The 16,861-nt window shown below is 43.4% G+C and overlaps 1 protein-coding gene across 1 annotated transcript; it reads left to right on the top strand.

Annotated features, from left to right (window-relative positions):
• Positions 1 to 6,560: 6,560 nt before the first annotated feature.
• LOC119366871 lies at positions 6,561 to 10,509 on the top strand. The gene is made up of 2 exons (XM_037632566.1): positions 6,561 to 7,107; positions 9,181 to 10,509. The coding sequence occupies exons 1-2, from the start codon at positions 6,587 to 6,589 to the stop codon at positions 10,259 to 10,261; spliced, it is 1,602 nt and encodes a 533-aa protein (XP_037488463.1). The 5' UTR covers positions 6,561 to 6,586; the 3' UTR covers positions 10,262 to 10,509.
• Positions 10,510 to 16,861: the final 6,352 nt, after the last annotated feature.

The raw sequence follows: 16,861 nt of genomic DNA on the forward strand, positions 1-16,861 counted from the left end.
CGGATCATCGTCGTCATCGTCCCCCTCCTCCTCCCCACCATCCGGATGTTGCTCTGGAGTCCTAATGATGTTGTTGCTATGTGCCATTGACGGTCTGGGTGTAGGATTGTTGCGTGGCCGTCTGGGTGTAGGACTGCTGTCGCTGGTAGTTCCCAACTGGGTGGGATCTGAGTCTTTCATGTGCCCGTCCTCGTAGCCCCTTCATCCTCCCTCGCCGCCTTCGTGGATGATATCGAGCATCTCCCTCTCCGCGTCGTACGATGGCTCCCCCGCTCTCGACATTGCAGCAAACAACGCGCAGGCACCCATCTGCTCTCCGCCTGCCGTCCTCGCCCGGACGAGCGACGATGAAGAATACTCAAAGAAGAGTGGCGCCATGTTAACATCGATGATGTAAGGAACCGCACTGGCGGGTTTGCGAGCTAATTGGCGGCGTAGTAGTACGGAGGCATGTAAGGCTCCGGCTATGGTGCCGTCAGTACTGTGGGCGCGCCCGTCTGGCAGCATCCTCCACGGCCTCACCGACCGCCCCGTCTGCCCTGTCCGTCATGACCATTGCCACCACCAGCCCCACTGGAGGCCAGACGCTTCCTCATCTTCTCCTCCTTTGCGGCTCTTGCTTTGACGCGGCGATTTTGCCACTTCTCTGAGCTGATCTTCCAGGCAAGCGTGATACCCGGTTCCATGCGTCAGCGGCGGAGGGAAGGAGAGGGTGGGAGAAAAGAGCAGGAATTGGGCGGAGAGCAGCGGGGAGTGGAAGAAGAGAATGGAGGATTTTGACGCGGAAACAGTGCGAGATGCTACGAAAGCACGGACTTGGCCCTCCTTTTGGGTGGGCCAAGGGGCGGAGAGCGACGTTTCGTGTGTCCGCACTCCCACAAACCTCCCCCGTGTTTGCCTTCGGTTTGCGGAAAAAATCGCATCCGGACCTCTCCGCGAACCAATACAGATCGGCCTTGGATGGCTTTCGTGGTCCGGACAGCCCAGTCCGAACAGCTGCGGGAGGTTTTCGGGTCGGTGTTGGAGATGCCCTTAATACCTCCTTTCCAAGCGATAAGACATTTTTGGTAGGCTGTAAGTTAGGACAGAGAAAGCATTTAGCTAACATTTTGCAAAAAAAACAAGGTATAAGAGCATCTCCAACAGCCGCTCAACGCACGGCGCGCTAAAAACTGGCTTGCGGCGCGCCCATCGTCAGGTTTGGCGCTGTACGCAGCGCTGGCTCCAGCAGGCGCGCTAAAATGCAGCACGCACGCGTAGCTCCAGCAGACGTGCTAAAATGCAGCACGTGTGCTCTCGCACAAACAACATATGCGCTCCAAACACAAGCTAGAAGATCAAACACAAACAAAATAGATCAATAATAAGTAGTTCAATTTATTATTACAACTCAAACAAATAGTATCTTTTATCAAATACAACAAATAGTTCAACAATACAACATCAAACGCACAAATCATGATGCTCTTTGGCGGCCATTCCAAGCCCACCACTCCTCAATGAGATCCTTCTGAAGATCATTATGCGCTGCCGGACGTCGAATGACATGATAGGAGGCAACAAAACGGGCCACTCTTTTAGCCCTCCATCGCACTCGCACGGGATGTCCCAAGAGATCATAGTGAGAGTAGTCTACATCTTGACCACGCTCATTCTCGATGATCATGTTGTGCATGATCACACAAGCGTGCATAATGTATCAAAACATTTTTTGATCCCAAAAATCTAGCGGTCCTCTCACAATAGCAAATTGGGCTTGCAAAATCCCAAAAGCTCTCTCCACGTCTTTTCTAGCCGCCGCCTGAGCATTGTGGAAATCAAGATATTTCTTACCTTCCGGTTTTTCAACGGCTTCACAAATATTTGCCACTTTGGGTAGATGCCATCCGCAAGATAGTAGCCATAGTTGTATGTACGACCATTAGCTACAAACTGCACCGGTGGCAGTTCACCATTTGCAATCTTACTCATCAGTGGTGACCGGTTGACAATGTTGATATCATTCAAAGATCCAGGCATTTAAAAAAAAGCATGCCAAATCCAAGTCTCTTGATCGGCCACCGCTTCAAGGATTATAGTGGAACCCTTTTTTTGTCCGTGAAATTGGCCATGCCATGCCTTTGGACAATTCTTCCAACTCCAATGCATGCAATCTATTGAGCCAAGCATACCTGGGAACCCGTGAGCTTTGTTCATCTCCAATAGCCTTGCGACGTCTTCAGCATTGGGAGATCTCAAGTACTCTGGGCCAAACACTTGCACAATTCCGACTGCGAAGCGCTTGACACACATGTTGGCTTGGCTCTCACCCATGGCCAAGTGATCATCAACTAGATCAGCGGGGATACCGTATGCCAAGATACGCAAAGCGGCTATCACCTTCTGAAAGGTGCTATGCCCAAGCTCTCCGGCGGCATTCCTCCTCTACTGAAAAAAACGGTCATGCCTCGCTAGTTTCTCTGTAGTGCGCCTGAACAACTCGGTGCTCATCCTAAACCTGCGACGAAAGTATGACTCGGGGCATGTGGGATTCTCCACAAAATAGTGCCTCATCAATCTGTTGTGGGCATCGATCCTATCCCTCCAAATTTTCTGTCGACCCATAACTGAACCACCGTGCTTCGGTTTTTTATTGATGTGCATAGCTAGGATCATTGCAAGATCCTCCTCCTCTTCGATATCAAATTCTTCTTCGGAAGAATCATATGATGAACTCATCTACAATGTTCAAAACTAGGCTATAAAAAACTACACAACATGCACCAAATTTCATGTAAAAATGTGAAGTTGGAAGCAATACATACCTTGCGGGTTTTTTGTCGAACACCTTGCGGGCGCCAAGCGGCAGTGGGCGGCCGGGCGCTGTTCGTCGGAGGACTGCTGCGCGCGACGGGCGGCGCTGACTAGAGGGAGACGGAGAAAGCCACGACCGCGCAGGAAGAGGCTGGGGAAGCGCCGGAACGGTCGCCGGAAGAAATGGGGTAGCACGGGCGGCGGCGGCGGCGGCAGTGGCTGGATGGGTAGGTAGAGTTGCGAGCGAGCGCTCGAGAGTCCAGCGTGCGGGAGCGGACACAACAAATAAACGGCACGCCATGACGTTTTCGCCCGCACGCTGAATTAGATATGCCGCGCGCGGTTTTCGCGTGTCCGCTGGAGCGCCCGGAGCAATAGCGCGCACTAAAAACACTACTCCCTCCGTCTAGGTGAGTAAGTCATCTTAGGTTGTGCATCGTGACCAAGAAGGAGGGGAAAACGAGAAAACTTAATGTTTATTTGCTAATTAATAGCCTTGCATGCAATGAACTAACCACTACATGTTGTGTTTGGTAGTCTCAAGTCATTAAAAACATGCACACCCCACATCTTTTATTGGCTGATATGTCAAGAAACAAAAAACAAGGTAAAAGTTAATGCACCGCGCCTAAGTGTTTTGGAATTATTTAGTTTTCGTAAGATGACTTACACACCTAAACGGAGGGAGTACTTTTTTAACGCGACGTTTATATAGTGCGGCTATTGAAAATGCTCTGAGGTTATTATCACCGGACAAACAATGGATAAGCATAGTAGTCCTCGAGATTGGCTTGGCGAGAAAGTGCCATGCTTGATGTCGTTAAGCAGGTACATACTGCTACTGCCTCCCAAATGAAACGTCAGATGTCAAACCGATTCTGAACGAGTATTGAATTATACTGCTAGTCAGAAAATAAAAATGAATAGTAGAGTCCCGTCAAGAAAGAAGCGAAGAAAATTCCAAATGGGGCGAGATTCTCTTTCACCCACACGCACCCGCCACATACATACAGTACTTAGTAGTACTCTCACCTTCTAAAATTAGTATAAAGTTGAGTCACTTATTTCAGAATTAAAGGAATAATATATAATATTTTCTCCATTCCAAAATAGATGTCTCAAGCTTAGTACTCCCTCCGTTTTTAAATGTAAGTCTTTGTAGAGATTCCACTGGATGGACTACATACGAAGCAAAATGAATGAATCCACACTTAAAATACATCTATATACATCCGTATATAGTTCATAGTAGAGTCTCTACAAAGATTTACATTTAGGAACGGAGGGAGTATAACTTTATACTGAAATTAGTACAAAGTTGAGACACTTATTTTGAAACGGAGCGAGTAATAGCAGCACAAACAAAAGGCACATGCGCAAACCATCAGAGGTCTTGGCGTCTCGATCAGTTCGGTTCGGAAGCTTTGCTACTCCCTCGCCTATTGCTTGCTCAGTTTATGGAGCGACCTGGCCTGGCGGACGAGTGGCCACGAGATAGGCCTCTTTCCGGAGCGGCGAGCCGGCGAGCAAGCTTCTGGTTCTGACTTCTGACCGACGACCTGAAGCCTGGAGCGGAGCGGAGCACGCTTCGGATTCAGACACGAGCGATCATCATCCCCGCAACATAGCGCGAAAGATATATCCTACATTATCCGCTCAGCCAGTCGTACGAGAAAAATCTTGCTGCCTGGTCGTTGGTGGTGGCGCCGATGGGCGGCCTCATAGTCCCTGATGTTAACCTAAGCTTTACCTTTTCTTTTAGGGAAGTTAACCTAGGCTTATGTTTCCCTTCTTCGCTTTCATCCGGCTAAACTTGTTTTCACTTCATTTAAAAGTCGAGGATTGGACCGGTTCGGATGAGGCGCAGCGAGAGGAGTAACAAGGAAGAGAGTAAAATGCACCGAACCATCATTTTAGTGTCATAACTCTCGGAAAATCACCGCTTTACAAAACATGACACTTTACACGGCAACGAATTTTCGACAGTGACAAAAAACACTAAACTGTAAAATGAGCCCGTTTTGACGTGGCCAATCGCGCGCTGGCCCGCATCGGTGACGATGCCGCGCTAACGGCCGTATCGACCGAGCTGGTCGGCATGTTCCCTAAAGATAAACAGTGTTGTTCCCATCCTCTCCTCTCACTCACTCACTCTCTCGCACCACTCTGCCTCGCTCCCCTCTGCGCCGCCACAATGGCCTCTTGGAGAGATCTGGAAGACAACAATTTCAGTTCACCAATTTAGGGATTGGGCCGACCGGCTTGGTCGGCACGGCCGTTAGCGACCATTAGCGCGGCGCCGTCACCGCTGTCGGCTAGCGCGCGATTGGCCACATCAAAACAGGCTCATTTTTCAGTTCAGTGTGTTGTTGCCGTTGTCACAATTTTGTTGTGCTGCAAAGTGTCATGTTTTGTAAAGTGGTTGCTTTACTAGAGTTATGACGCTAAAATGGTGGTTTTATGCATTTGACTCAACAAGGAAATCGTTGGATTTGTATTTTAGTCCAGCGGTCCGGGTAAAAGCAATCAAAATTTTAAACAAGCCCGATCTACAGGTGATCCCAATTTCTTTTGAGATAAGTAATTCGTAAAGGAGGTGATGTAAATAAACAACTCAAGTCCAAAACATCCCGTAAAACTGGGAACTCATTCAAGATGAACTTGGATGGATCCAAATCACAGCAAAGGAGGAGGGCGTGTTTTTGCTACGGGCAACAATTACCGACGATGCCTTCAGTCAAAAACCCCGGCAAATTGTCGGTTTGTACTCTGACAGCCCGCTCCGACGTACTCCCTCCGTCCCAAAATAAGTGTCTCAACTTTGTACTAACTCTAATACAAATTTGTACCAAGCTCAGGACACTTATTTTGGGACGGAGGGAGTACTACAAATTACTGTTTCTTTCTAATTCATCAACAAGATTAAAATGCATGCCACTGTTCTGGGAAGATCAGGCTCATATTCAAAGTGTACATCTCTCTCAACATCAAGCCACATGGATAGTAGCCAGTCATCTCTCTCTCTCTCTCTACATCAGTCGAGTAGTGAAAAATCAGCAAAATCAACGCGCTCTTTCTCTTAGTCTCTTTCACACACAGAGCAGACGCTGGCACGCCACTTTAACCGCCAAAGATAGATCCCTCCTGGGAGACCTATTCTATTTAATTTTACTATTCTTTTTTGTTTCGCGGGGACACATTTAATACCTATTCGAATAGGAATAATGTTGTACTCCCTCTGTAAACTAATATAAGAGCGTTTAGATCACTAGTTTAGTGATCTAAACGCTCTTATATTAGTTTACGGAGGGAGTACTAATAAAAAAGTGCCCTCTCTGCCAGTACCACTAGTATATGTATATGATCTTGGAGTAGTATTACAAGCAAAAATCTTGCGATGAGGTAAAAAGTTTATCTGTAGTACTGTAAACAAATGGAGGACGTTTTTGCTGTAATGCCCTACATTTGATTACAAGGGGAGTACGTAATTCACTACGAATACTACTAGTAACAATTTGAAGTAGGCGATTCAAATGACCAGTGCAAACATTCCATACTATTGAGAATTTGCTGAGGAGGCGTTTCTATACCAATCAAACCTTTGTAGACCTCGGTTTTGCAGGAGGAGATTTTCATTCAGCTGTCGCTACCGTCGTCAAATTCCAGCCAAAAATTAAGAGCACCCACCCACTTCCCCCTTTGCAAAAACAGCCAAAGCAGTCGCAACTCGCAACCCGCCCACTTCCCCCTTCCCCCGGAACTTCTCCGACCCCCAGCAGAGCCAGCGGCGGCCATGCCTGAACTTGTGTACGCCAATCTGTCTTGCATTCCGAATCTCGATTGCGCCTCCGCCCCGCCGCCGCGCCCTTTCTGCGCCTCCGCGGCGGCCTACCTTGCCCTCCACCTCGCCGCGCCTGTGGCCGTCGTCGTCGTCTGGTGGCTCTGGAGGAACCTCCTGCTTCTGCCTATGCCTCTGGAGGGGTTCGCGGGTGGTGGAGACGGCCGCCGCCTGCCGGAGCAGCAGCCGCCCCGCACCCACACCTTGGTGGACGCGAACGGTGTCGCAGTCGCCGCCGCAGCCGCCCGCGGCTTCTTCGAAGAGGAAGAGACCACCCGTCCAATCCTCCTCCGTCGCAGGGCGCCCCACGCCGGCGCCGACGGGTACTTCCGATACCCGCAAATCCGCTACCTCGAAGCAGTTCCTCAAGCCCGCCTCATCGACCCCGAATCCATGGAGGAGATGACGCGGGGGCGGCGCCACGCCGTCGGCATGCTCAGGCAAGCCGCGATCCACTACGACGACCCCATCCGCAGGTGTTGCAGCACTCTACCAATTTCTCACCCATCTCTTTCTTTCTTTCTTTCTTTCTTGTTTCAGTCTGTACGATTTTTTTCCACGGAAATTTCATTCTGTACGATGTCTCTGTTAGAACACTCTGTCTGTCCCTGTTGCTCTGTCAAGTTCAGTTAGGAAACATTTTCGATTCTCTTCAAATTTTCATTGCGAGGGATAACAGTAATGTTGCTGATGCGTTGCTGTCTTCATTCACTGCTCTCTGAAGCGTTCAGCATATTAATTTTTCCAATGGAATTCAACGAACAGTGGGTTTCCATTTTAAGGTAGTACCAGTATACAGGTGTTTGTCCTGGCTAAAGATGCAGACAGCCAGTGGTTTAGCACAGATTTATAGCCACAAGTTGTTCCCAAGGTTCAGTTAACCGCTGGATTACACAAGTTCAATAAGCCATACTCATACAAGTTTGAAACACAAAGCTCAAGCTGAACTTATCCTTTGCAGCAGTGCGTTTCTGCTCTTCATTTTCTACACACACGCACTGTATGTTTGGCTGTAAACTGTTGTTCCGTTTATGAAATGGACAATGAGTTGCCTGATTCGAGGTTTTTTACTTGATTAACGTTAAACCGTTGAACCCAATGGCCAATGTTGTAGTCTGTAGTTCAAAATGTTGCATTCAGATGTTATATGGGTTTCATGCTGCATGCTTTGTTAGTCCATATCATGCCATATAATGGTCAATGTTGCAGTAAATCTGAGTACTAGCAAATGATGATAAAAAAAGCACTCGGAACCCCCATCTAGGCACTCCTTATTTTCGTACCAGCAACCCTTCTGCTTCTATGTTGGCATAGCTCCCTGGAGCACTCTTTAATTTTCAACTCCACAGAGGATGTACCCATGCCCCTGTCTATTATCGGATACTTTTATTTAACGACTATTTTCTCTGAAATGGGCAACATTTTCTCACTGCCTGGCACGGCTCTAGTAGGAGCAGTTTGGTATTTTCTTTTCTAGAATACAGTTTGGTGTTTTCTGTGTAGGCACTAGATTTTACTAGAATGTACTACTCCCTCCATTCCTAAATATAAGTCTTTGTAGAGATTCCATTATGGACTACATATGGAGCAGAATGAGTAAATCTACACTCTAAAATGCATCTACATACATCCGTATGTGCTCCATAGCGAAATCTCTACAAAGACTTATATTTAGGAATGAGGGAGTACGTGAATATGGTATTTTCCTCAGGATATTTTTTAAATGTGCAACAATTCTTGCCTCCAAGGGAATCACCGGAGCACTATCTGTGCAATGTGCTTCGATATGGTAGTTTCTCCAGACTTTTCTGCAATGTGCAATGTTTTAAAGTCTCTCTGTCTGTACGGCTGGACTATCAAGTCCTCCTCAGCACACACTTTCTCTGTTAGACCCAGTTACAGAACATTTCTAATACCACTTCCAAGTTTTGGATTCTTGTTTTTTTCCATAAAAAGAGAAACACATACACCACTTCCATGTTTCATGCTCGGCATACGCCTGCCATGTAGAGCATATTATGCCCTGATTTCCTGCCAATTGCTACACCACTTTTACATCTTAAATCTTGCAGTAATGGCATTTCTTGCACAATATATAATCCGCGTGGATACTATTGCGGGCACCTAAATTAGCGCACATATCTGGTTCATATAATCTTATAAAATACCAGACATCTGCAAGGAAGGAGAACTGTATGCTGGCAATATGGAATTTCTCCTCACATTTAAAACGATCGAGTTAATTGACTTGTTTCAGTAATTGACCAAGTAACTTCTGACTGAGTGACTACAACAAATTATACTCTTACCATTATGTTTAAAATCATGGGGATGGGGTTGCCTTTGTTTCAGTTATTTTTCCAGTAGTTTCTACCACAGTGAATTCTTCTGTTGGAACACATCTGCTATTATGTTTGGTGAGAGAGAGAGAGAGAGCCTATGATTTTTTACAATTTCTGCGGGGCTTTCTGAAAGTTTGTACGCACTTTGCAGTAGATTCTGATGTTTTTGCAGTAGATTCTGATGTTTGAATCTTTTCCATGAAACAGATTGTCCAATGTCGAAGGAAACCCATCAGTTTTTCAGGGAGATCCTTGTGTGTTGGCCACAGAATCAACTGATATTGTTATCAAGCTAAAAATTGCTACTGCACTTGTCTGTTTAATATGGCGAGAACTGAATGGGAACAGTCAGCAATTATGTCAAGAAGTAAAAGAAGAGTGCTTTTCATTGGTTGCTGGGCAATCTGTGGAGAAGCTCCTTGAGCTAGCACGTTCATTCAGCGAGGCAAGCTGGTGCGCTTGCCATGTTAAGGAAGTGCTGACTATCGTTGACGCAATCGTTGATGTCCTGTACAATTTACAGGGCTTACCTTTGAACAGATCTGGTGAGATTGCTGTTATGGCGAGTAAGATGGTGGCTACTTTAAGTGGAGTACTTGATCAAGCTGCAAGTGGCATCGATAACAGTGAAGAATCTACCATTCATCCAGCAACTGTTGTTTTCAATCAAGTCCTGGAGTTTTTCGACAGCAACACAGATATGGTGCAGTTAATACTCGCCACTGGAGATTGCACCGTTGATCCTTACTCTCACGTGTTTGACTGCTGGGTATCGAAGCTGGAGGAAGATGCAAAAAAGATGTGCCAAGCTGAAAAGGACCGAGAATACATAATCCTCTTGAATAATGCATGTGATGTTTGGCAGATGATGCGCCGTCCAGGAGCACCGTTTTGGAATGTAGAACTGGTGAGCAGGCTCATTTGTATGATCCAGAGATACAGAAGGGGCTACTTTGAGGAATGTTGGGCTCCACTTGTACTGTCATTGACGAAGGAAGATTATCTGAAGAACCCGCGCCGTTCATCCTTGGCTGAATTTACTCAAGGAATTGTCAGTATCTGCGATCGCCAGATGACCTGGAAGGTTGTACCTAGTCTTAAGTACGAACTGCGAGACGAGATAAAGAATCTAGTGGTTACACCATACAAGGCCTTCCTGCATGCACTGGCACTGCAGGCAAATCGGAGAGGACTTTCATTGAAGCGATTGATGTCACGAAGGAGTCGTCAGAATGAGTATACTGCTGAGCAGTTGGAAAACAAGATTGGTGAGTTTTTTGAAAGCTGAAAAGACAGCTAAACTACAATACCTAGTTACTTTACCTGTATACTAGTATGTATCACCACCCTTGGGTTGGATGGGTGTTTTTGTGTGTATGCCCCATTAGGCGATAGCGGCACAGGAAGTCTGTTCTCTAACAGAGGCTCTGCTGAGTGTACACCACATTGCGTTGGAAGAGTTCACGAAGTGCACATAATATCTTGATTCTTCTTTGATGTATGCATATGTATGTTCAGTTATATAGAACTGTAACAGTACCCTACATTGAGTAAACATAAACTCACCACTTCTGTTTCAGCTTTCATAGCAGCACAGAAACTCACCAGTTGTGTTCAGTTTATGAGTGAGAAGTTAACATCTGACAATCCCCTTTCTCCCTCCCTCCTGATATGAATATGAATATGATAGCGTCTTCAGGGTTAGTCTCAGTCAGTCAATCTCCTGATGAGCCGCACCTTCTACTGTGGCCTCCATTCGCTGCCGGGTCACTTGTTGTCCATGCAACTCATCACCAGAACTCTCGTACAGAAGAGAACCTGGCGCCTCAACTACGCCTCCTCTCAGCGTCAGGTCAATATTGGCAAACTCTATCTTTTTTTTTTTTTGAGGGGTTGGCAAACTCTATTTGTTCTAGGCGGTGAGCACCATTTTGCCGGCCAATCGGCTCAAGGTTCCCAATATGGCCGGCCCACCGTTTGGGTTTCTCACTTTTAGTTTTTTCGTGGACTATTACCCGTTTCTTTCGCTAATTTTTTCTGTTGCCTTTTATTTTCGTTTTCTGCTCCGTCTTTCTTTATGATTTTACTTTTTTGGTGAAGTTTTTGTTCCTATTTAAATTTTTGGGTGAATATTTGACCATGTTTAAAAAAAACATGATCACATATATTCATATGTGTACGGACAACCTTTTCAAATACATAAACTCTTTTCTATTAAATTATTACTTTTTCAAAAAATACATGAGCACATATTTTATATACATGAACATCTTTTATACATGAGTTGAACAATATATTTTCAAATGTCTGAATATTAATATTAAGGTACAAGAACTTTTTCTCAACATGATACATTTATTTTTCTGTTATTTAAACCACTTTTGACAATATTTTGACTTTAATACTTTTATAAAAATTACATATTATAAGGCTGTACCATGGCCAACCCATATAGAAGCCTTCAGGCGAGTGAGTGGCAGAACATTGCTTAGGGCCTATTTGGGACTGCTTTGCTTCACCAAAATCAGTTTCACTTCACCAAATCCACTTTGGAGCAGTTTTATATGGAAGTTCTAGCACTACCAAAGATAATGTTTGGCTTCCATCTAGCTCCAGTTTTAAGAATGGGAAATTTGGTGGAAAGGATCTATTTGATTGGATGACGAGGGAGAAACGAAGGGGTATCCACTTACTGGTGGTAGTGGCGGGTAATTTTCCTCCAAATCTAGCTTCTAGAGTTTTTTTAAGCACCCCCTAAAGAGCCTCATAAAAAACTGGGAGTTGTTCCCTAGATTATAAGTTTTTTTTTCTCGAAGCGGCATATCATGGAGCTACCCTGTTTAGTTTGTGTTTTCTAGAGCGGAGCTGAATTTTAAAGAGTAGAGCAGTCCCAAACAAGCTCTTAAAACATAGGATAGGAAGCTCCAAGGTTGGGACGCAGGAGCTGTATGTTGCCTATACTGATTCCTATTACGGTGTTGCAGTTTTTCGGCCAACCCAATACTATATATTCATGTGAGTTTTTTTTCGTGGTTTTTTTTTCAGTTTTTTTCACTTTGCATTGGTTCTCTTCATGTTTCTTTGGTTTTCTTTGATTTTCCCCTTTTTGTTTTTCTTTTTTCTTTGTTTCTTTCTTTGGATTTCACCCTTATTATTTACTTTTATTTTTTACTAGGACAATGTACATACGTTGCAACGGGATATAAATATTTTAGTATGTTAGCTTGTGATTTATTTGCCCACATTAATGCGATTGTGTAAATAAATATTTATCAAATCTTGCCCGTGATTTACCTTATAGTTTGATGAGAGTTTTGTATAGTAAACTAAATTGAAATTGGCTCAAAAGGTAACTAATTAAGGTGATTTATTATCACACGAGGAAGGTTGGATGAAGGGATGGTGAGATGAAATGTGTAACATGGAACCTTACATTCTTTTTAAGCAGTAAAGATAGAGATTTTTTTTCATACACATTGTATATTTTTAGTATATACCAGGAACCCGTTTTATATGCATTTAATATCTTTCAAATGCATGATTAACATCTTTCTTAATATATGTTTTTCATGTCTACATTTTTTCATACACATTATACGTTTTTTGTATACATCTAACACATATTTATATACGTTTAAAATTTTAAAATATATGATTAATATTTTTTAAATACATGTTTTGAACATTTTGTCAAATACGTGTAAAATATTTTTCAAAGATATGTTGAAACATTTCTTGTACAAGATGAAACATTAAAAAAACTCTGTATAAGTTTTCTTTACATTGGATAGGCAATTTTCTAAATCAACATTTTGTTTGAAGCATATGAGCATTTTTCTAAATGTAACGTACATTTTTGAAACACACATTGAATCATTTTTTTGTACAATATGAAACATTATTTAAAAAACTCTTGTACAGTACAGAGCCTGGCGCCCAAGACTAAATCATCGCTTCTCATGGAACAACTCAAGTCTTGTTTTTTGTGAATTTGGAATTTCATTCATCACTCATCAACGATACTACACTTAGAGGAGCACAGCGTGGTGATCTCCCCGACCCGGATCAAAGCCAGACGGTTGTTTGGGATTGCAATCGCCCCATCTAGGCTAATGTATGGCTCACCAAGTTTGAGTTAGGCAATAGCAAGCAGTCTAATCCTCGGCAATGGATGAGGCACCTTCTATGTTAGGTTTTTGGACTCCAGCGGCAACCATACTACTTTGCCACGGTTCTTGCTGCCGGCGACGCGTGCGATCATGAAGGGCGGCCGAGGGATCCCGATAACGGCGCCAGAGTTCTCTAGGGCTTCGAGCGCGTGGTCAGAGGAAAAGATAGGATGAGGTCCTCGGCCAGGCCCATATCGCCGGGAGCCGATGTGGCAAGCACCCCTTAGTCCAGGATACCATCAGTAGCCGGTGTAGCCCCTAAACCAGTCTTCAAATCGAGGATGATCCTCGGTCCTCCCTACCCGCTTCTCCATCTTCAGTCTTGCAAGTTGGTTCAATGTCTTCCATCTATTTTTCCGAAGTGGTCAATCTTTGACCGTCAACTCTTATACCTTGGTATCCGCGGAGTCCTCTAAAATTTCTGAAACCCTTTAACATGAGACTTTATTGTTTCTGAGGAGATCCTAGGAACCGTGCGTCACTGCCTTCAGGGCGGAGCAATCCCCCACTTGGGACCCGACGAGGTTCGGGCCCACCATGACAACTTTGAACGCCTATACTTCTCGGGGTTCTTGTCATATCAGGGGTCTTCGTGGCGTGTGCTTGTGGATTGGGGCCCCACAATTGAGACGTCCAATCAAACACGTTGTAACATGCCCCAATACACATAAAAGAAACATTATTAACCATCCCCTAGATCTTCGCGCACACGCTCATCGCACGACGCCTGGGGAACACACGTATTTACCGCTATAGGACTAAAGCGTCCCATCATCACACGGCACACGGCAAGGAATTGTCGTAAAAATCCATATCTGCAGGGCAAGGAGATCTCACATCTCCCATTGCCTACTCTGCTCTGGTCTCGCGTGTTCTCCTCCTTCTTCGTGCGTCTCGAGCGACTAGCCCAATCCATCACCGCATGAGAGAGCCTATCGGCAAAGATTCTACTGCTGCTTCGTCCTCGCGTTCCACCGGCCTCCTCGAGGGAGACTGTAAAAGCTGCTACATGACCCAATGTCAACTAGACTGGCTCGCCACACTAGGATATTTGCCTCAGCCAAGGATCTTGCCATTGTTCCCTTCCCCCTCTTGTGAATAAGAGGATAAGAGTATTCACGGTTCATTACTAGGGAAAATTCTAACAGTAGCACTGGTTTTTGTCCTATCAGTAGCGCGGGTAACCGCGCTATTGATACGGCGCTACAGCTAAAGCTTAGCAGTAGTAGTAGCGCTTCCCAAAACAACCGCTACTGGTAATTACTAGTAGCGCTTTCCAAAACAACGCTACTACTATTATTCCGTATTCAATATTTTTAAATTTTAGGTCTTATTCATACACCATTATACAATTTTTCATACAGTAGCAATTTAGAGATTGTTTTTACATTATAATGAGTTATTAAATCACTAGGTGAAAGAACCTTGGATTAGTTTCAAGTGCATGGATCCAAAGTAACCAATGGTCACTTTGGATCCATCCATTTGAAACTAGTCCGCGGTTCTTTCACCCAATGACATAATAACTTATCATCATCATCATCATAATATCATTAACAACTTATCATCATAATATATCATTGTCATATAACTCCTCATCATCATCATTTTCGTCCATGAGACATCATATAACAACTTGCTCACTAGTTATAATAACAACTCCTCCTCATCATCATCATAGTACTCATAATCACTACTCCTACTCAGCATCACCATCAAGTCTAAGACATTGTAGCACATAATAAAAGCTTTTCATCATCATCATAGTCATATAATCAACACTAACTAATTGTTCTTAATACTTAGGACCTACTCCTCTCTCCTAGCTAAAATACCATAAAACAAATAAACCGGTCCTTCTCCATAATGGAGAATGGAGATAAACCTATCTTCAACTTGTGGCTTGCGCACATTCATTTTGTCTTCAATTATTTGCGTGTGCGCATTCATCACTTTGCTCCATTCTTTGATTTTGAACCTTCCATCATTTGAAGAAATTGAGTATGCAGTATGGTAAGCCTTGAAAGGAGTTGGTCATAAGCTAACCATATGCACATCACCTTCGGTAAATAGCATGTCAGGCACAACCTGCTTCGGGAGCCTCTGTTCAAAAACGTAATAGTAACATATATAGTTAGCAGTGTAGTCTACTTAAGAAGAATGTATGCAATGAAGTTACCATCATTAACAAAATCTTACCAAATTTTTGGCAATGAAGTTACCATCAAGCAATTTATGGACTAGTGGCACGTATCTAGCATAATTTGGGCTGATAGAGTGACTGGTTTTGAAGGCCTCAACATCTTCTATGAATGAGACAAGATAACATTTCTCCTCACAATTAAGCTTGGAGTCATATCTGTAGTATGGTGTTGTCTACTACCTTCCGAGTATTTCTTGAAGATAAGAAATAAGCTAACAATTATAAATAAATAAGTTTAGTATCGACGAACACCAAATATTTTTAAATTAACAATATAAATTACTGAACTTAACAAATTAGTTTGACAAACTCACATCTAGGCAAAACTGGAGGCATATCCACATCCACCCAGATGTCGATATTATCATCATCATAATAATCTTCGCGATGAATATCAAATCTTATTTGCATTTCCTCCTCAAATCCATATGCCTTGCAGAGAGCTTCCCAATTAAAGCAACTGAAATGGGAGCGATCGACCGCATTGTACAACTTAACCAGAAACTCATAACCATGTTTAGTTCTTAAGTGAGCCCTCCTCGTCTCCACATTCTCAAAGTCATCTAAACCAAAATCAAGCTTCTCCAATACATATGGTCTAGCTAGCATGGCATGGGATGTACTAATCAAATTGAAAACCCCCCATAAATTACACATTGAACAAAAGAAGCACAAGTGATGATATTAATTACGATGAAATGCTTGTCGTTGTGTACCGTACAAACATCAAAGGTCTCTTCCAGCTTCACGGTGAAAAACCTATCATTTTGCAGGTGAGGAAACCTATCGCAGAAACCCCGGTCATCGTAGCAGTGCCCGCACTCCGGGATCCCATCGTCATCAGACATCTCCTGTGTTCAAAATTCAAAGATTATAACTCGACGGCAAAACCCAAAAAATCTGGCATGACCTTTGATAAAAAAGGACATATCGAGCGCCTGAAATTTGCCGGAACGGAAATTAATCAATACTCCGGCAAAACATAGGCCACTTATCGATGGTCATTGCATTTCAATGGTTGAAAATATGAACAAAAACATTTCAAAATATCTTATATATAATCCTAACACTAAATAAACTAGTTTTATTAACTACTTACTAAATAAACTAGTTTTATTAACTACTTACTAAATAAACCAGTTCTATTAAGCACTTACTATAAATAAACTAGTTCTATTAAGCACTTACTAAATAAAATAGTTCTATTAAGCACTTAATATAAATAAACTAGTTATATTAATCACTTACTAAATAAACTATTTCTATTAAACACTTGCTAAAAATTGTACTACCTTAATTCTACCCTAAATTTTCTTACTTCTATTTTATTCAAAACACCTAAAATAGTCAAAAAAAATATTATATTAAAAAACGACATTCTACAATGTCTACATGCTAAAATCTACATTTCTACAATGTCTACATGCTAAAATCTACATTTAAATTACCTACAATTTCCAAGAACAGAGACAAGGGAGGGAGGGAGGAGAGAGGAAGGGGAGGGGGCAGCCGGAGG

This window comes from Triticum dicoccoides, chromosome 2B, assembly GCF_002162155.2.
Source record: "Triticum dicoccoides isolate Atlit2015 ecotype Zavitan chromosome 2B, WEW_v2.0, whole genome shotgun sequence".
NCBI classification, from domain to species: domain Eukaryota; kingdom Viridiplantae; phylum Streptophyta; class Magnoliopsida; order Poales; family Poaceae; genus Triticum; species Triticum dicoccoides.